At 47.3% G+C, this 20,391-nt stretch overlaps 1 protein-coding gene across 3 annotated transcripts; it reads left to right on the top strand.

Moving 5' to 3' along the window:
* The first annotated feature begins 1,160 nt into the window (after positions 1-1,160).
* On the top strand, positions 1,161-20,299 carry LUC7L (LUC7 like). 3 transcript variants are annotated; one of them, XM_056502923.1, is made up of 11 exons: positions 1,198-1,390; positions 2,000-2,070; positions 3,167-3,261; positions 8,086-8,184; positions 8,898-9,008; positions 9,637-9,780; positions 10,185-10,361; positions 11,040-11,128; positions 15,443-15,472; positions 16,326-16,490; positions 18,811-20,299. In XM_056502923.1, exons 4-11 carry the CDS (start codon positions 8,089-8,091, stop codon positions 18,950-18,952), a joined length of 954 nt encoding a protein of 317 aa, XP_056358898.1. In that variant the 5' UTR covers positions 1,198-1,390; positions 2,000-2,070; positions 3,167-3,261; positions 8,086-8,088; the 3' UTR covers positions 18,953-20,299. The 3 variants fall into 3 exon arrangements, with proteins under 3 accessions (XP_056358896.1, XP_056358898.1, XP_056358897.1); XM_056502922.1 differs by lacking the exon at positions 2,000-2,070 and adding an exon at positions 17,493-17,554 and having other exon boundaries at positions 1,237-1,390; positions 18,811-18,846; XM_056502921.1 differs by lacking the exon at positions 2,000-2,070 and having other exon boundaries at positions 1,161-1,390.
* Positions 20,300-20,391: the final 92 nt, after the last annotated feature.

Below are 20,391 nucleotides of genomic sequence, written 5' to 3'. Positions count from 1 at the left end.
ACCAAGGGCTCAGCAGGGCCGTTCCAAGGGCGAGCAGCAGGGAGAGGCAACGCCACTGCTCCTGCAGCAGGCTTGGGCTTGTGGCTTTGCACCCATTCGAGTGCCCAGGGTGGCCATACCTGCTCCAAACTTTGCCAGGGCCGGGCATGAGGAGGAAAGGGGTCTCCTGTCTGCAGAGACCCCGGCAGACAAGCAGGGAGGTCGCAGACCCCACTCTGAGATGAGGCTGATTCTGCTCACGCCGGTGCACCGGAGCGGGGCGGCAGCACAGCCCTGCCCGGGACTGGCTCACGCCGCCTTTCCCTGAAAGCCAATGGAACTTTAAATCTGGGGCAAAACCAGGCACAGCTCCGGGAAACAGAGCATCCTGCAGCAGGGCTCTGGCTCCAACCCTCGCTGCCTTTGTAGCCCTGTGGCAATAAAAAGAGCGGGTGGGATTTCTCCATTGATCAGCCGGGCCGGGAGCCCAAGGTGAAGAGACAAAAGGTAAAACTCATGGCAGTGGTGCGAGCTGGAGCTGGAGCTCAGAAAGCCAGATGGGGAACACAACACACGGCAAAGGTCCGCAATAGCCCAAGCTCCCTGCAAAAGCACGGCCTCTCCTCCCGCAGCAGCGGGGAGAGCAGCCACGCACCGTGCAGTGCTGTCAGCCCTGCCCTCGGTCCTCTCCCGGCTGTACCCGTGTGCGAGGGGCTGCGTCCCCTTCTCCATGCACCCACCCTGCCATGTGTCCTACCACACCCCACCCCCGGCAGGGGCTTTCCTTGCCCCACATTCCCCCTCCCCACATTCCCCACGGTGGCTCCGGAGCACCAGCCTGCCCCGAGGGGCCGCTGCGGCCGGGCTACTGTGCCCACGCCACGGGGCCGCTGCTACGGCTGTGGGACCAGCGCCGAGCCGGGGCCGGGGCTGGGGCCGTGCTGGGGCTGCCCCCTCCTGTCCCCTCCTGTCCCCTCCCGTCCCCCGCCCCTTCGGCCTGACCGCGCCCCTCGGCCCGGCCACGCCCCCGTGACGTCACAACCCCATCGGCCTGACCGCACCCCCTGCCCACCCCGCCCCTCTGACGTCACAATCGTCACTCTGATCGCGCCCCCTTGGCGTCACTGGAACTGCGCTCAGACCACGCCCACCAGACTTGTCCCTCCATCCAGCCCCGCCCCCTGGTGGACTACCCTTCCCGTCATGCAGTGCGGCGCAGGGCGAGGCCGCTTCCGCTCAGCACTGGCCGCGCGTCGCCGCTGCTGAGGCCGCTGAGCCGCCGCCGCCGCCCCAGGCCCCTGTCCCGGTCCCGGTCTCGGTCGGAGCCGCCGCCTCCGGACCGGCCCCGCCATGTCGGCCCAGGCACAGATGCGGGCCCTGCTGGACCAGCTCATGGGCACGGCCCGGGACGGTGAGTAGGGGCGGGCGGGGCCTGCAGGAAACGCCGCGGCCTGGCGGCCGCCTCACCGCGCGGGGCCTGGCGCGGCCCGGCTGCTGCCGCCGCTCCGGACCTGCGGCGCGATCCTCCCCCGCCTGCCCGGCTCCGGCCTCGGGGCGGCGGAGCGGGGCTGTGCCTGCCGGCGCTCGGGGCGGAGGGAGCCCGGCAGGGCCCGCGCCCGGCCGGCGGTGATCGCCGCGCCCCCGGCCCCAGAGAGCGCCCGGCCCCGCCGCTCCGGGCCCGGCTGCGCGGACAGCCTTAGGGCCGCTCCGGGGCCGCACGTCCGGAGGCGCGTAGGTAGGTGTGCCTGCAGCGCCGGCCGCGCCGGGCGCTGTCCGAGACGAGAAATGTGACAGCCCGTGCAAAATACGGTCCCGCTGCGGTTTGTGTCTCCCTTCTGCGACTCTGGGTACTTAAATTCCCTTTGGCACGTTAACAGGGCTGTCCAGGCACTTTGCACTTTGTTTCGTAAGTGAATAAGTGCTTTTCTTTCTTTGTGTATTGAGTTGCTATTGAATTGCTTCCCATATTTTTATTTCATACAAACTGAACAATTGTGGCCCCTCTATTTTATTTATAAAGGTTCAGTGTATCTTTGCCTGCCTACATCAATCTGCAAGGGAGTTGCAGAAAAGCCTCATGTTCATCGAGCCGTGAGTCACAACCAATTTTTAAAGCTGTTATAACAAAAAAAAAAAAGTGTTTGCTTTTTTTCACAAGTAACTTTAAAAGTGTAGCTTAGAAAGAAAAAAAAAATTAAAAAATTTCAGTAGACACAACATTATACCTGGATGCTTGTGAATCCTAAACTATATTCATACTTTAGTATTACACATACCTGTGTCATATGCACAGATGAGCTTTAAAATTGTCACATACCATTACCACTTTGCCTTTACTTTTATGTATCATTCCCCTGACTTCCTTACTGCAGGTGTGGGCAAGAAAGCTTTTCCTTTAAAACTTTTCAACAATGGGCATAAAATTCTGCAGCTGAGGTCTTGAAGAATGCAGATGGGTATAGTATGTGTTGGAGCTCGCAGTGTGTATTGACTAACTTTGTTTCTTTTTTTATTATTTATTTTTTTGCTTTTCTGATATTGTCTCGTTAAGTGGCTCCTGAGTGTAAAATGTCCTCTGAGGGTGGGCTGTGGGTGGGAAGCACATGGTGTGTTCCAGGCCAGGACCTGCCAGCTCCTTCCTTGCAGGGCCTGGGAGAGCACACCCTGCATAGTTGGTTTCCAAACCAAATGGACTGATGTCTCAATTATCACCTGAGCAAAGAGCAGCTGCCTATAAATTTTGCCCAGCACAGCCATGTTTTGTGATCTGATAGCATGGGGCTTGGTATCTCCTGCCCCTTCTTCACAGAAAAAGAAAAAAAAACAAAGGGTGGAAAAAATAGCAGGTTTTGGCTGGGAGCCAGCCTGTCTGTCTCCTTTTCTCTTCTGGCTGTGCTGCTTCTTTACGTGGATGACAGGCCTTGGACATTGCTTGGCTCACCAGCACTGTGTTTAACATGGTGTACTGGTTGAATAAATGCTAAAATAGTGTTTGTTGCCAATTATCAGTGTTCCAGAATATCCTGTTACCCTCTAAGGTTTTGTTTTGATTTTTTTTTTTTGAGTAATTTTGGGGAGCAGGAGCACCAAGTATTTTAATCTGCATATTGAGGTGAAATGTTCATGCTGATGCCTGTGTTCTCTTGGTGTCCTAAAGTCTCTTATTTAAACCACACATGAATTTCAGGAGATGAAACCAGACAAAGGGTGAAGTTTACAGACGATCGTGTGTGCAAGAGCCACCTTCTGGATTGCTGTCCCCATGATATCCTGGCTGGAACAGTAAGTATGTCCTCTGGAATAAAGGATTCTGCTGAGGGGGATGTTGGTACAGTTCTTATCTGTGCAGGGTGGGTGATTTCTAGGAGAGATCAGGCTTTCTGTGCTCAGGGAGCAGTCACAATTCTAATTCTAGTTCTTGTGACCTATGTATGGAACTGCTCTCACTTCTCAAAAAAAACCAAACCAGGAGCTCTCAGAATTCACCTGAAATGCATTTTCTTTCTCAATCCTGTAGGACATTGCAAAATTATTTCTGTTTTAGCAGTTTGAGGTGGTTGTTCACTGCTGCATCTTCAGGTTAGCAAGTGTTTCCTTAGCAGCTGCACTAATCCTTGGAGATTTTCAATCTCCTCTCCCTGGCTCTGATGGAAGAGCAGCTTTTCCATTGTTGTTGGGGTGATGATGGCAGGTCACATCTCTGAGTGCTGGTTGTTTGAGCTGCTTGGTTGTTTGTGTCACTCTGCCCGGCTGGTTTCACACAGTTGTCTCAGCTCCTTTGCTGCTCCCTGTGAGAGCAGAGCTGGCCAGTGTTCAAAGGTTTGCCTCACGTGCGTTTGCCTCACGTGCTACCTCTGAGAGCAGAAGGTGATGTGGGCTTTTAACAGTGAGCTATTGTGAGCTAAGTGTTCATTTGAGGCTCCCAGATGAAAGCTGCAGCCTGACTTTGGAAGGAAAACTGTGTCTTTTGTCACCATCGCTGTGCAACAGTCGCAGGATGGAGGTGAAGATGGACGCTTGATATTCATCTTTGCCCTCACTGTTTGCATGAAATGCTTTGGCAATTCACAGTGTCTGTCCATGTAACCAGATTGTTGAAAGATGCTGTGGTTATTTATAGCCCTTGCTGCTGTTCATTAGGGAGCTGGCTGGACACAGTGGGTCTCCAGCAAAGGGAGGGCTGGCGCTGCTGTCCCTGCTTGTGTTACTGCCATAGCAGGAGTGTGGCAGCACTGGTAGGAAGAGCTGTAGCAAAGCTGCCTCTGTTCTGAGCACTCAGACTTTTAGCTTCTCAGTGGCTGCCTTTGCAGAACAAGATTGGAAAAACTGAATACCGATCTCTACACCTCTATTTTTTTAAATTCATTTGAAACTCAGATGTGTTTTTCAGCGATTGCTGTGTCAGCCTCCATATGACTTCACCTCCATTTCAGAATTTTCAGCTTCCATTGTTTGTGTAGGTAACTGTGGTCAGGGTATGTTTTTTCACACAAGATTCTGCCGCAGTTTTTTGGGGCCAAAGGGTGTTTTGAAGATGAAGGCTGCCTTCTGCCTCTTCTGGCAGTTTTTCAGGAAAAGGGTAAATGGTGAGTTGAAGGGGTAGTTCAGCACAAGTGGTGTGTGTGAGCTGGTACCAAAGCATGGAGGACATCTTAAGTGTTTCAGGTGGGTTGTGAGTCTCCTGGGGCAGAGAAGAACCCTGAGGAATTTGTTTCTTCTGCTTCTGTTGTTTGAGGTGTCCTTTCCCTCTCATTATGGAGTTTGTGCAGAAGGACTGCTCCTGCACAAGTGATCTTGTGGCTCACTCATGTGATTGTGTGGTGGCCTTGAAGGGGGTGTGGAGCTCTACACCTCTGCCAGCAGGTTCCTGGGGGGCAGAGCAAGTATTGGTGCTGCAGATCTGTGTTGAAAGAACATGTGATGTCCAGAACAGGAACAGTATTTCAGCTGTCACTGCTGCCAGTACAGAATGAAACTTAGCTGGAATGTGCAGTCCTTCCTCATGATCTCAGGCAGCTTCACTGGCACTTTACAGTGCTCTACTAAGAAAAAGCTGTATGGGTGAATCTCTTTCAACTGGGTGGGGTATAATTCATCTCTGGGTGTATTACTGCAGAAATCAGGACCTTGGACTTCTTGGAAACTTCCAACAGATGCTCCAAGCCTTCTGGTGCTTGCTGTGTTGTGTCCTCCCCTAAGGCATTGTTATCACTGCATCCTTCATGTGTGTAGATACTCCTTAGTGGGAAGCTGATTGAAGGCGAGCAGGAAGCTGATCCCTTGAGGAGATGTGCTCAGTGAAATATGATGGAGTCCCACTCACTGACCTTCAGGTGCAGAGTAAGACAAGGAGTCCAGACTGTAAGCAAAGTTCTGGAATATTCCTGAAGCTGCAGAAGGCTGTTGATGTTTGCTTTGTTTAGGTGCACCAGTGTTCCTGATTGTAAGAGCTGTCATTTTAAGTTGGTTTGTTCCTATGATTATTCAATTTTTGGCCCCAGAAACTTGTCTAAACTTGCCACTAAATAACCTATAGTGGTTCTCTTTGGTCTCTGTGGGTAAGGAGGAACATTCTGGGAGAACAGTTGGTTTAGTGAGCCCATGAGCTATTACAGGGTCCTTGCCATCCACATAATTTGTGGTGAGTGCTGAGTTCTCTCTGCAGCTCGTGGTAAGCATATTTCTGTCAGTGAGAGTATTGTAGCACATTTAGAGATGGCGTCAGCTGGCAATTCTCCTGAATTTCAGGTCCACTAAGAGGTGGGCAGATGAGCCTCAAAGCTGCCCAGGTTGAACATACCTTGGAAATTACATCCAGGGAATTAACTGTGTCACCTACTGGAAAATATGAGTTGAAATATCTAGGTTCTAGAATTGTTTTTTGTGGGTTGAGAGAAGGTCTGTGATTTCCTTTTTCACTTGGATGAAACTCTGCATCTGTGATCACTGTTTAAGCATCTTCTTTATGGAAATTTCATTTTGTGGTGAGTTGCCATTTAAGTGGAGATCATAAGAGAGACCTCAGGATGTGGATTTCTCAGCAAATGTGAGCAGGACTAATTATCAGTGACATCTAAATGTCGTCAGTCTTTGTGTCGAGTTAAATCTTTGCTCAGGCTCTGCTGGTTGCCTGTCTCATACCTGTGTTATAAACCAGCCAGTGTTGACTGGAGCAAGTCATGATTTCTGTGGAAAGGGTGAGTGTTCAATGACAGCCATCCTTGGGATGAGGAGAGGCTTTGAGGCAGAAGGGCAGGTGGTCTTACCCTGAATGAGCAGTACCTGTGGAAGGCTCCTTGCACTAAAACATCTCAAAAGGACATGGAGGAAGATTTGAGGTTTTTAAGCTAGTGAGAACTGAATGTTCTTCCCTGAGGAAGATGTTGAGGGATTCATTACCTGTTAACAAGCAGGGAGAGGAATATGGAGCTTCAGCACAAGCATTGTTGGCTGTTCTAAAGTGGTCAGAGCCCCTTCTCTGAAGTGGGGTTACTGGCTCAGCTTGCAGGAAGAGCTCAGATGAGAATATTTATAATGTGTGACAGTCACATCCAATACCATTATTTTCTCCCTATCTTGGAAAGTGATCTCAGTAGAATGACCAGAAGAATGAAAAATGTGTCACATCATAGAAAGTTATTTTTGTGGTAAAATAACAATAACTTCCTAGCATTCTTTGATGTGGCTTGCTTGAAGTTGAATATGATCAAGCTCTAAAAGCTCTAAAGATCAAGCTCTACAAACATGCTTTTTTTGTAGGCATTAAATTTCTATCATTAGAGAGCTCAGCAGGCGTATTCTGGATGCAGTGTCTGTTTCTGTAGCCTGCTGCCTGTGGCCTTCTGCTTCTGGTAAATCTGAGCAAAATGAGGAAGGCTAAATAGTGACAAGTCATCTGGAATTTTTTCTTTTTCCAGAAGAGAAAATCCAGTAATAAGCACCTGCTGAAAACCTGAGCAGAAACTGGTAGTTTGCTTTAGTTGCTTTGCTTCATTCTAAACACTGCTGAGTGGATTGTTTCATGTAAGCATCCCCAGCTTTAGTTTGTGATATTCCACAGGGATTCAGTGTTATCCCAGTTCAGCTTTCTCAGCAGTTCACTGAGTTGACACCTGTTCTGCATGTTGAGATTTGGGCTCCTGGGGACTGGTGGTGACAGTGAGAGAAGGGTGGTGGGTTGGGGTGTTCCTTCATGCAGTGACATGTACCCTGCCATTCCTGCAGTGGCTCACAATTAGGGCTTTTATTATTTTGGCTGTCAAAATGTCATTTTCTTTTTCTGCTCTAAGGGTAAGAGAAAGGTTCTTTGTTACAAATCGATAATGTTGCAATTTCAGCTTCCATGTTTTGAGAGCATAATCAATTTGGGTTCATGTGGCTGTTAACTACTAGGTGGGATCAAAAATAACAAATTCAAATGGCATGGAGTGCAGTGAGAGGGAAGGGCAGCTTTCTGGGAAGGGAGATGCTCTTAAGTCTCTCATTAAATGGGCTTATGTGTAGGACTTAGCTTTATTGGGCAGGTTTTCAAATTCCAGGCTGCAGCTGGATGTGGGAAGGGTCTGGCTGTGGAATTAATAGTCTGTTGTTGCTGAGTGTGGGGTTGTGCATTTCTACTGGCTGTAGCCCTTAATCCTTTTAAGTCCTTTTGTTGTTGATAGGGGGCATTCTCTGTGTGTGTCGTACAGTTTGGTATGTCATATGTTACTTGGGTTCACCCTGACACAAATGTGCATTTTCAGAGGAGCTTTAAACAGGGTGCAGGTATGTTTTGCTGGGCTGTGGCTCCAGGATAAGGAGGCATTTACAGCTGGTGCCTGTTGAAGGGGACCCACCTCCTTCACAGCCATTTCTGAGGCTGTCCTGGGACTTAGAGCAGGAGTAGGACTGGACTTAAAGCATTTGGGCTGTTTTAATGTTCCCAGAACACCTAGAAAAGGAGTTCTGGCAAGCATGTGGTTCTTCTGGCTGGTTCTGGTACTGAGAGGTTAAGAGGAAGCTGCTTTTCATGAAAATATTTTGATATGATGCCGTTGGCAAGGGACCTCTGCTGCTTGTTGCTGTAATGGAGAGTTCTTACGTGGGTTCTCCTTTTTCTTTTATCAGCGGATGGACCTGGGAGAATGTACAAAGATCCATGACTTGGCTCTGCGAGCAGATTATGAGATTGCAAGTAAAGAGAGAGACCTGTTTTTTGAGCTGGATGTAAGTATGGGGAAATTCTAGTTACTTTTGGGGAAACTGCTTCTTGAAGTTACTGGGCTGAACAGTAGAACTGAGTGGCCATTTCAGCTCATCAGGTTACTTGATGTATTATTTGTCCAGAATGTGCAGTTTCTTCCTGAATGTCAGCCTGACTGCTTGACTAGAGAATGTAGAAGTAATTATGGCCTTTGCCATCCCATTAGCCCAGTTCATTGGGAGGCTTCCTGGCATTCCTTGGATCCCACACCTGCTGCTCTCTACCGGGTTCTTGTAACCTGATGCCCTGTTTCAGAAAGAGATTTAACATTAAAAGCCTTCTGCTCAGTAGTTTAACTTCAGTCAGATTTAGCTTTCATTTTACCTTTCTGTGATGGAACAGATCAAGGGAAAGCACAATTCTGTCTTTCCTTTTCATGTTATTCCACTGCTTTTGTCTTTGTGCCTGTTGCACCAGCATAGGAAGGAAGTTCCAGTGCAAAGCTGTGTTGATGTGAGCATCCTGTGATGTGTCAGAGTAAAGGAACTGGGTCAGGTTTACAGGGCAGGAGTCAAATGTAACTTGTTCTGCAAAGTGTAATTTGTTTGTTTTTTTTTCTCAAAGCATCTGTTCATGAGGTTGTTTGTGCATTATACAGGATTGCAGCTGTTGGCTGTCAAAGCTGCATCTGGCACAGAGAACACCTTCATTCATAATTCTTTATCTGATCATGCAGGCAATGGATCACCTGGAATCCTTCATTGCAGAGTGTGACAGGAGAACAGAACTGGCCAAGAAACGCTTGGCTGAGACACAGGAAGAGATCAGTGCTGAAGTGTCTGCAAAGGTATTGGCCTCTCATTAAACATTGGTTCTGAAAGTCTCAGTGGTAGCACTGGTGCTCTGTTCCTCGACACCAGTGATACTGGGGAGTTATGCTCCACAGAGGATTTGGGGATTCCAGTCATCCTCCTCAAATGGCTGCTCTGGCCATTCTGAAGATGAACTTAAAAAGCACCATGGACTCTAAAAGAGATTGCTTTAGCATGGAAATAAAGCATGTTGGTTTCTTCCCCATGCTATGAAATGTTACCATAATAATTTAGAATAGTAAGTCCATCATCCCATGATTTTTGTTTCATTTAACAAATGCTCATGGAGTTTCCTTTTTTGGAATTTACCTAATTAAGCCAATACAAGATGGTTCTGAAGCTGATTTTCTGACCTCTGTGCTGACCTGTAAGCCAGAAATGACTGACAGATCGTGATCTCCCCACATCAAGTTTCTGTCTTTGCCACGTATCTATGACTGCATTGACATTGTTCCACCAGTCCCCTTTGTTGGGGCATTTTGGAGATGCATGGTCATCTTCCAGCAACAGATTTCATTACACAGTATTTATTTTAAAAAAGAAAAGTTGTCTTGCAAGCTTTATCACAGTTTTCTCTTACTAAAATCTAACTATTCTCTTCAGGCAGAGAAAGTACATGAGCTGAATGAAGATATTGGAAAACTCCTAGCTAAAGCTGAACAGCTGGGAGCTGAAGGAAATGTTGATGAGTCTCAAAAGATCCTGATGGAAGTGGAGAAAGTCCGGGCGAAAAAGAAAGAGGCAGAGGTACAATGTTGGCTCTCCTGTGATTTGTCACAGGAGCCTGGGCTAGGCTGGGTGATTTCTATCTCTGTTCCTGGATGCCAGCATCCCTTTTGCAGTTCCAGCCATGTGCCAGCAAAGAGGTGGCAGTGTGGTGTGCTGGATGAAAAGATTTTTAGAAACTTTTATCTAGTGCAGAAAGCTGACTGGGGCAGGGAGGGCTTCATCCTCTGAAGTATTTGGTCACCAGTCCCTTGCAGGGATAGACTGTCGGGTTAGCTGTGCCCATAAAGCATTTGTGTGGCACCTCCTTTGTGTGAGGGTGGGTTTTGATTCTTCAAAGCAATTCTTTGCAGGGATTTCCCTGGAGGGTTGTGTCAATGTAAGGGTTCCCTGACATTTGTGTGGGTTTTCTTGCCTCCCTGTAGGAAGAATACAGAAATTCAATGCCTGCATCCAGTTTCCAGCAGCAGAAGCTGCGTGTGTGTGAAGTCTGTTCAGCATATCTGGGTCTCCATGACAACGACCGGCGTCTTGCTGACCACTTTGGAGGCAAATTACACTTGGGTTTCATTCAGATTCGTGAGAAACTGGATCAGCTGAGGGTAATCCTCTTTTAAACCTTCTCTTTGTAGTTCTGAAGACCTTGAACATTTCTATTAAATTAATACAGAATTCTTTCCAGAGGGCTTGTGAAAGCTCAGAAATTTCCGATTGCAGAATGTCTAAAACATCAAACAGAGCTTTGTTTAGCCTTGTCTTGGGTTCTGTTCTGTCTTTTCTGAGTAACTAAATCTGTACCCTCAGAATCGGTCAAACCAAAGCACTGCTATAATTTATTCCTTGGAGCTTTGGTACAGTCATTCTCATTAACATGACTTAAATTTGTTACTCTGAGTTTTTTTGAAACCTCGTAATGAAATGTTTGAACTGAAGTTTCACATGGTTCTGTCAGTGAAAAGATCTTAAGTAGCTGAAGCCATTAGGAGCTTTCTGAAATGATTTGTAATGGGTTGTGGTACTGGCCTTGCTTGCAAACAGAGACCTTTAGCTGAGTAAGGGTTGTGATTCCTGTGCCTCACTCACAGTGCATTGAGGTCAGTGCCTCAACTGAGAAAAATGAGAACCTTGATAGAGATCTTAACTTAGCACATAAAATGAAGTGAAATGTTCTTTGCTATTGGAATGTTTTTCCTGCAGATCTGACCTGTTACTGTATGGCTGTAAATAATGGCTGTTACTGTATGGCTGAAATGTGATGTGGATTGATTTTTTCCCCCTAGAAAACAGTGGCAGAAAAGCAAGAGAAGAGAAACCAGGATCGTTTGAGACGGAGAGAGGAGAGAGAACGAGAGGAGAGGATGGGCAGACGGTGAGTGGGACCTGGGAGCTGGCCTGTGAAGTATAGAAGTATCTGATTCCTTGTACATGAGCACTGCAGGAATTCAGCATCTCCTTCTGGAGTGGCTGTTGGATGTGCTACAGATGCTGTGTGAGCATCTTGGGACTCAGTTAAAGATAAAAACAATGCACAAATTCTCCACTCCTCCACCTTAGAGTGATTGTACATGTATTTTAACCTCCACTGTGGGTCTGAAAGATGGAAGTTCCCTGTAGTCTTCAGGCTTATATTGGTCTAATCCCTGTTTTAGGGGATCTGAATCTGGATAAAAGATAAAATACCCTCATCCAGAGCATCTGAGTGGGAAAGTTTAAGATGAGTGAGGATTAGGCTTGCTCAAAAGGCAGTAGTCATGCAGAAATTCCCTGGACAGCCCTCCTTACTGCTTGGAGGTGACAACACATTGGTGTCCATGAGCCAAACTGTTAAAAAAAGTTACTGCCTGTAACTTTTCTATAATAAGTGGGATGCCTTGGCATAGCTTTGGCAAGCATTTCCTAAGTAAGCTGAGGGATCCCAAGGAGTGACTGCTTCTGGTGGTTGTACCTATGTGTGTCACCTTCTGCTCAGATGTAATTCCTGAGCAGTGGGAGGGGCTGGAACATTGGTTTTCTCAGGACAAGCTCTTCTGCATCTTGCCAGCTGAACTGGAAAAACAATTTCTTCTGTACTTGAACTGAAATGGCAGCTTGTGTGTAAACAGCTCAGTTAAGCAGCCTGGTGTGGGGAGGGTGGTTAATTGCAGGGGTCAGGCAGAGGAAGTGGCTGGGTGGGAATGCTGTTCTGATTGTCACAGCATCTCCCTGGTTACCTTGTGTGTTTTTCCTCATGTACTTCTTGCATCAAAAAGACCCCAACCTTGCTGCCTGTGCAGAGTTTTTTTTGAAACTCAGAGTCAGCTGAAGAGTGAGTTTATCTGAGGAATATGAGATTTATAACTGCAATGTGCTCTTAAGATGGTCCTGGCTCTGGCTATACATTGCTGGAATTGCTAACAAATACCAGCATGAAGCAGCATGGTGATTTTAGTGTATTATGAAGATGTGAGCCCCAAATTGTTATTCATTATCCGTATTATTATATGCATGTTATGCATAACTCCAGTTAGGGGTTCAATCGCGGTTTTCTCTGGGGATTGTTTGGTGTGATATGAAGGAGCAGTTCATGCTATAGCTTTCTGTTGAACTGTAACACTTCGTGGAGAGCCTCACAACTTTGTTATCCATGCAGCTTGTAATGCAGTTGAGTTTGGGAGCTGCAGCATCTGGAAGTAGCTTATGAGTGCAGTAATTAATCAAAAGGGGCTGCTGCTGTGGTCAGAGATGTGGAAGTGAAATGGGAAGTATCTTCTCATGCAGCTGCTTCATGGCAGACCCACAGCAGGACCCTGCCTAAAATGGACTCACTTTGTCTCTATGGTGCCTCTTCCTGGAAGTCATTTCTCTGTGAAAATTGCTCAACAGAATTGTTCAGGAAGAATCCTCTGGATCTCTTTGTTGATCCACATCTACTCAAAATGCTTGTTTTCTTCCTCCTGTGCTGTGCTTGTGGTTTTGTTTTAGTGGGTTTTTTTGAAAAAAAGCCCCAGCCCTCAGTTCTTGAGAGCTGAAGAGCCTCTCATATTTGCAGGTAGTCCATATGTGGGTGCATCTGAGGTTTGAAAGCTGCTTTTGGATGTTTATTTAAGGCTTAAAATAGGAAAGCTTTAAAACTCAATGTCTGCGTTCTTGCTGTTTCCATATGTGACAGTAGTTAGAGAGTGTGGCTGGCCTTCACTCTGGCTCTGTGCAGAGGCACCTGTATGCTCCACAGAAAAACGTGTTCTGAAGGAGTCAGGAGTGCCATACACAAGAGGTCAAATCAACTGCCTCTCCAAAATGGGAACGTGACCTGAGGGAGGACAGTTGTTCTCCCAGTGGGCACTCGATGTCAGAACTGAGCTTAGGGTCCAGATTTCTCAGTCACTTACCTGCTGGGAGCTGTGCACACTGTGCTCACAGAGGCATTTTTCCATCAAAAACTAATTGGTGACTTCTACCAGCTTCCACACAGCCTCTCTTATCCAGAGCTTGGTACTTTAAGGAACTCTTCTTGTCATGTCCTCCAGTATAGCACCTTCATGGTGTTACTTCAATAAGAGAAAGAGTATGGCTTGTCTTTGGGAGTCATTGGTGACTGACAGGCACTGTGACATCCCTGGAAACCTGTGGATTCTCTTGTGAAGCTCTGCCTCTTGCAGCTGTAACTAATTTGTCAATAAACTGTGATTCCACATAGGAATGAATGAACTGGATTGCCACCCTAGTGGTAATAAACACAAGTCTTGTGGGATGTTGCTGGTGGCTGCTGGGTACCCAGTAATCTCTGAAGACTGGAATTCTGTGGAGAAGTGGCATGCTGGGAAGTGCAGACCTCAGTGCTTGCTTCCAGAGTACGCCAGCAGAGAAGTCTGGTGGAGGTGCCAAATGGATTTCCTTTGTGTTAAGCTGGACAAAAGACAGGTTATGAAACTTGGCAGAAAGTCTCTGTGATAGAAGGAACAAAAAGAAAAAAAAGGAGGAAAAAATAAATAAAATAGACTTGCTCAGCCTCTTGGTCCTATGGACAGCAGTCTTTTTTGTCTCCTGCTGTACAGTGATTCAGGCTAGTAAGGACAATGCTGTTTTGTTGGATATTCTGAAGTTTGGTTCTAAGGAATGATTATCAGATGTTTCTTGTCCATGTTCCTGCTTGGATGATAGGCATGGAAGGGCAGCCAGGCTTTTCAGGGGATGTGGAAGGGCTTTTGTGGATGTGTGCACCGGTGGTTCAGAATAAAGTGATCAGGAGGAAAAAGAACATTAAGAACTTGGAGTAATTACAAGCACCAAAAAAATCCAGCTGCCTGCCAGGTATCTACAGGAGGTCCTGCTGCTCTGTCAGGTTCTGTTAGGTGGGAATGGAGGTGTGTGGTTACTGCCTTGCTCTCCTGGTTTATCAGCTTTTCCTTCACCTGCTCGTGTGTGTTGCCACAGTGCATGTTTCATTTGCGTACTCCTAGTTCAGCTCCACTTTGTTTACACTCCTTACCTGAATTCCTTTCTAAATTTGGGGGCTTTTTTTACTTTCTACCATGACTGAACAATCCATTTCACTGTGAAGAAATGTCAGTGCACATTTTCTTGACCTTGTCTTCTCCAGGCATGGTTTTAAATGACATTATTAAAACAGATGCTTCTCTATTGCTTCTTAAATTCATGTCTGTGTGTAGCTTTCATGTCAGGGTGCCAGAACAGCTCTGTGGGGTGTAAATGGAACCTCTCTGTGAGTCTGTGCAGTGAGGAGCAGTTACAGGAGTGAGTCTAAGTCACTAAACAGGGAGAGGAGCCACTCCTTAATTAAAGCAAAATGAGACTGTTCAGCTGGCTCTGAAATGTGGCCACAGAAGAAGAGGGAGGGTGTAGCTTCCATGTGCAGAGGTATTTTAAGTGGTGCTGAGTAATGGTGCTGCTGAAGTTGAAAGAATTCTGCTGTTGTTATTTACAAACTGTCAAGAGCTAATGCTGACAGCAGTAAGCTCAGAGTGCCACACACCAGCTCTGAAGCATTTGGAATGTAAGAAAGGATAACAAGGCCTGGATTATTCTTCTCAAGTGCTTTCTAAGGATTTTCAGTTTATCTCTGTCACTTGTCAGTGACCGTTCTTTTCTTGTAGCGGTGTCTCCTCTTTTTTCCTAGTTATCTTTCCCAAAAGGAAAAAAATTATTGATGCAAATTTCCTTCTAATGTTTGGTAAGCAAATACAAGGAGTGAGAAAAGGCTGTTTTTTCTTTATTAAAACTCCTTTAACATGCAACTGCCTCAGAGGAACCAAAATCAGGAAACTGGCAGATGTCTTTCTGACTGGAGAGCGGCACTTCTTGAAAATGTTAGAGTTGATCCAGCTGGGGTTAGACTGCAAAGAGTAAAGAGTTTGTGACAAATATGCACAGAAAAATAGTTGGAAAGGTTCACTGGGGTGCTTTATTAATAGTGCCTGGTTTCTAGACCTTTTCTGTAGTGACAGGAAGCTCAGTATGCAGAAATTCAGGTTTTCCAGTTTTTGACAAATTTTTCTTGCTCCTAAAATTGAAGCTAAATGCATGTTTTCTTTGCAAGCTTTTTTTTTTTTTTTTTTTTTAACTAATGTATCACTTGAGGTATTGATTATTCCTGTGAAGAGCTGCCAGGGTGGATGAATTTTCCTGCTGAAAAGCCACTGGCTATATCATAACTTCTCTCACTTAACTCTACTTTTCTTTCTAGGTCTGGATCAAGAAATAGAGATCGTCGAAGGTGAGTGCCCAGTTCTGCAGTTCTCTCAAATGCCTGCTTGTGTTTCTCTCTAGCTACTGAGGTTTTTCCTGGGTCTCACCAATGGTGTTCAGTCAATGCCTCAGTGTCTGTTTTGCTCCCTGGAAGAGATGGGAAGTGCAGTATGGGCACCTTGGTGGTGCTGCTCAGCCTGGTGTCACTCATTGGGCTGTAGAGCAGGTGCTGAGTAGCCTGGCCAGGATGGGCTCTGTGTGCTCCAGAGTGTGAGCCCATGAATGTTCTCGAGGCCTCTTTCAATAAATACCTGACATACTTCCATGATTGTAATGTCTGAAGTATCTGTTACATATATAATACCTCAGACATGAAAACAGAGATTTGAGATTAAAACCCCCACGTCTCTGGAAGAGCTTTCCTTAATGCTATGGTAACATTCTCTGTGATAATCTAGAGATCTCCCTGTCTACTGCTTTCCCTTGGCATCTTTTTTATTTTTAAAGCAGGGTGAAATAAATCTGCTTCTAAAGTGCAGAATTTTCACAAGCAAGATTCTCTTAAGGTTATGGTAATTTCACAGGCCTCTCTTCTACTTATACAAGCCTCACTTGTGAGCAATGCAGGGTTGTAAACTCTGCTCTGGCCCTTGCCACATGCTTACAGTAACGATGGGAGCTTTTTCTAGAAGCTTTCCAGCAAACTCAATAACCCACTGGCATTTTGTTGATAGCACAAAGCCCAGGAGGAGGCAGCTGCCCTCTGTGTGGGTGATCAGTATGGGTGTCACAGGGGCTGGACTGCATTGATGCTCTGGGTGTTTGTCACTCAGCAGAGGGGTGCAGATGTGAGGCACTGAGGCTGTGTGTGTTCCCTGCAGATCCCGCTCTCGGGAGCGGAGGCGGCGACGCTCCAGATCAGCTTCCCGGGAACGGCGGAAGTCGCGCTCGCGCTCCCGGGAGCGGCACAGGCGCCACCGGAGCCGCTCCCGCAGCCACAGCCGAGGGCACCGCCGCGGCTCCAGAGACAGGAGCTCAAAACACAAGTATGTATTCCTGACAGCAGTGCTGCTGAAAGGGCAGTGCTTGGCTCACAGTGACCTCCCTGGCCCGCAGAGCGAGCAGGAGCGTGGCAGGGTGCTCCAGAGCAGCTGTGGTGGCCTGGGCCAGCTCCTGGGCCTCCCAGTGGCCTCACGCAAGGGCAGCAGCTGTAAGGCCCTATCCCAGCTTAGAGAAGAGTCTAGAACAGGTTTCCTGATTTGCAGTGCTAAGCCTAGAGATGCTCCTTGGATGGGAAGCACCACAAAGCCCTCCCTGAGCTAACTGAGCATCCCTGGGCCTGTAAAAACCAAGTGCCTGAGAGGAAGTTTGGATCTTACACTTCTGTAGTTATATTCTGCTTCCCAGGTTCCTTCTCTCAGTGCTGGCACTGGGAAGGAGTCTATGATTTGAGATCTGGGGAGATTCTTCTGTTAGAATGCTGCTTGAGAGAGAATTCTTTAGGAATCAGCACTTTTTCCTCCTGAAAAAGAAACAGAGGAGGAGTATGCCATTCTTCTGTCTCTGAGAAGAAGCACTATGTTCCAAAGAAGGGCTTCTAATTTTCTGAAATTCAGCAAAACAGTCTTTGTGTTGGAGGAAGGATGAGGCAAGTGTGTGTAGATTATTAGAAAAATTGACTGGAATCATTGTGTTCCCTTACAGCCCTTCTAAGCCCAAGAGCAAGTTTGCCTCCAGGTGCTTGCTGAGATTGGATCTGCATTTTTTTAGACTCCTGGTTAACAGGGGAGTATTTTAGCACTATCACCTGACTAGGCACCAGCACTCAAGTACAATTCTAGAAATAAACCTATTCTTGTGTGTGTTGTGTCAGTTTAGGTAAAGGGTAAGAACAGCTTTTCTTTTAAAGATACCTGGTGAAGGGGAGGGAAATAATGGTCTGAAAAATAAGTGTTAATAATTGAGGGGGGGTGTAAATACTGTTGATTCTCCAATGGCTGAGATACTAAAGTGCTTTTTTAAATCTGTCTTGAACATGAAAAATAAAGAAAAGAAGTTTGGACAATTAGGAAGTGAGGAAGATCCTGTAATAACTATTACTAAAGAGCAGGTAAGGGATTACTTCGAAACCCCTGAACACATCCAAACCAGCCCGTTGAGATTGCAGGGGATTGGCCAGCTGATACACCTGCACAAAATTGCTGAGAGCTGGGGGCAGGCCAGGATCAGTTTAAAAAAAGCATAACAAAAACAAGGGAACAAACAGCAAAACATGTTTCCTGAAAGAGAGTAGCTTCTGTTTTCACCTTGAGAGTTAATGAAATCTGCCCTCAGGTTCTGCTGGTCTGAGGTCTCACTTGCTGAAAGAAATGGAGAGTGTCACAGGATCTGGAGATCTCAGGGTAGGAGGCAGCAGGCATTGTTGTGGAAAAGGTAGAGAGTTAATGTCAACAGACAGACTGATGTTAAATGACACATTTTCATGAAAATGAAATGCCTGTTGGGTTTCGATATATCAATTTTGCAGTATTTTCAAACCTTAAAATCAACCAGAATGAAAGTGGAACTTCTAAGCTACCTTCTGTTGTGACTGTAAAAAAACACCCTGTGTACTGAGCCTTGGAGTAAAATGTAGGAGCCTGTGCTGAGCTCAGGATCAGCTCCTTTTGAATCCTGCTATTCCCTAAGCTGGCAGGAATCACACAAGAAACAGCCTTTCAGATTAGACCTAATGTGAGGCCTCCTGTTTAATTCTGCGTGGGCTGACACAGAGAAGTGCTGCTGAAAAATCTCTGGCTGTGAAAAGATGTGCCCGTGCTGTGGGCTGTGAATATAAATCTGTATCATCCTGACTTTGAACCCAGGATGCTGCCAAAGTCAGCATTTGTCAGGATGCAAAGTGAGAAGCCCAGGGCTGAGCCAGCAAAGAATCCAGCTGGTATTAAAAGCAGTTGAGCAGAATGCCAGTAGCTTAGGGCGTAATGAAAAACTGCTCTGGAAGCCATGAACTGAGCTGAGTCAGAGATAAGGAAGAAATTGTAGGCACTTCAGAACGGCCCAGAAAAATAACAAGAGGCACAGGAAAGACCTGAGAGAGCCCCTTTGAAGCAATAGCTTGAAAGGATCACTCAGAGGAAGGAGTAGCAGAGGCTGTGCTGTGCACTCAGTGCTGCAGTTCCCTCACAGAACCCTCGCAGAGGGCCCAGAGTTGCTCTCATGGGGGACCCACTCCTCGTGCCACAGTACCCAGGCACATTCCTGTAAGGAACTTGGATCCCACAGCCCTGCTAGGGAAAGATGTTGCTTGGTGGGTATTTGACAATTTGTAGTTGTGAAGCTGATAGCAATGGTTTATTTGTACTTCAGATCTTCTAGAGATCGATCTTCAAGAGAAAAGTCCCGAGACAGAGAGAGGAAAGAGAAGAGCTCTTCTGAGAGGCGGCACGAGAGCACAAATGGCAAATCTCGTTCCAAGAGGTCAGAAGAGAGAGAAGCTGGCGAGATCTGAACTCAAAATGATCTGTGTTGCACTGTAAATATCTGATAAACATTCTACACAAAGCCTAAATTTCCCATTTATATTTACTGAATACAACTCATCTTTTGTAGTTTGGGATTTTTATTGTTTGGCAGATAGCTGTGAGTTTGTAGAGACACAGAGTTACGTACTGTTTAACAGGATTTTGTTTAAGTAGGAATAAATAAATCTGGGTGGATGGTTTTCAGTCCAGGCCAGTGTGGACACCCCATGTTTGTCCTGATGCAGCGAGTGCAGCACTCAGGGCCATGCTGTGCCTGGAGCCCTGAGCTGCCCTGACCTTTGTAACGCTTCAGCCCTTCCCAAAAGTCCCACCTGACCCTCTGTGAGCACACCAGTAGCGCTGGTTCTCAACTATATTTTTTCCTTCTGTTTATATATGTTAAAAGAAAATTTAGATTTTTTTTTTCCTTCCTTTTAGTACTTAGCCACCTCATTTTTATGTCTCCAGCACTTGAGAGTTGCTCCACTTGCCCAGCTAAGGCAAAACAGACAAAATTTGGCCCTGATCTATTATGAAAGTTGTTCAACATTGAGGATGACCAAATGAGCCAAAACATGTTTGTAAGCTGGGCTGAAGTCTGGTTTTAGTACCTTTACAGTTCAGAAAGTTGGTGTGAGCAAAGCAGTGGGAAACCTGGCTGGTTTCTTCTCTAGAGAAGCGCAGCCATTTACTGCGCCCTCTGCAGTCAGAGCTTCCCCGCGGAGCTCCTGACCTGCAGACGGAAGCGTTGCTGTGTTTCCAAGGCCAGGCAGGCAGAACGTGCCGAGGGGACTCGGGCTGGAGCCCTGCAGTGTGTGTCCCTCCTGGGAGCGAGGCACAGCCGTGTCCCCACGCGTGCGGGAGGCTCTGCCTGCTGTCACTCGCTGATTTGTACCTCGGTTTGTTTCCCACGAGGGCGGGAAGGCGCCTGGCTGTGCCAGCCCCATCCGCGACACCCATTGTGGGAATGGCGTGAGCGCAGCGCTGTCCCCCGCCGAGCCGGGCGCCTCTCGCTGGCTCGGTGAGGCGGTTCATTAACTGCCGCCATTAATTGCCATTCCCAGGGGCGGCTCCGGCCGGCGCTCCCCCCTCTCTCCATTCTCTCCCTCCCCACGAACGCGGCTCCGGTTCCGCCGCGGTGCTCCCCTGGTGTCAGTCCCTAGTGCATGCCCCCCTTCCCTGTCCGTTTTTACAATTAATTCCGCGGTTTCACGTGCTGTTTTTGTAACCTCCGTGTGGGGCGCGGGGGGCGGCGGGCGCGCGCTCGGGGTGCCTGTACGTGCCTGTGCTGTTCTCCCGCGGTCTGAGCGCATTAAAGATCTGTGTTTGTGGCTGCCCGGACTCATTCTTGCGGGTTCTCCGCCCGCGCCGCCGCCGAAACCGGCCAGGCCCCGCCGCACCGGGCGGAAGCGCTCGCTGCGTCGTG

This window comes from Oenanthe melanoleuca, chromosome 14, assembly GCF_029582105.1.
Source record: "Oenanthe melanoleuca isolate GR-GAL-2019-014 chromosome 14, OMel1.0, whole genome shotgun sequence".
Lineage (NCBI taxonomy): Eukaryota > Metazoa > Chordata > Aves > Passeriformes > Muscicapidae > Oenanthe > Oenanthe melanoleuca.
Note: the sequence above shows the minus strand (reverse complement) of the source record. Positions and strands in the feature narration are given on the sequence as shown.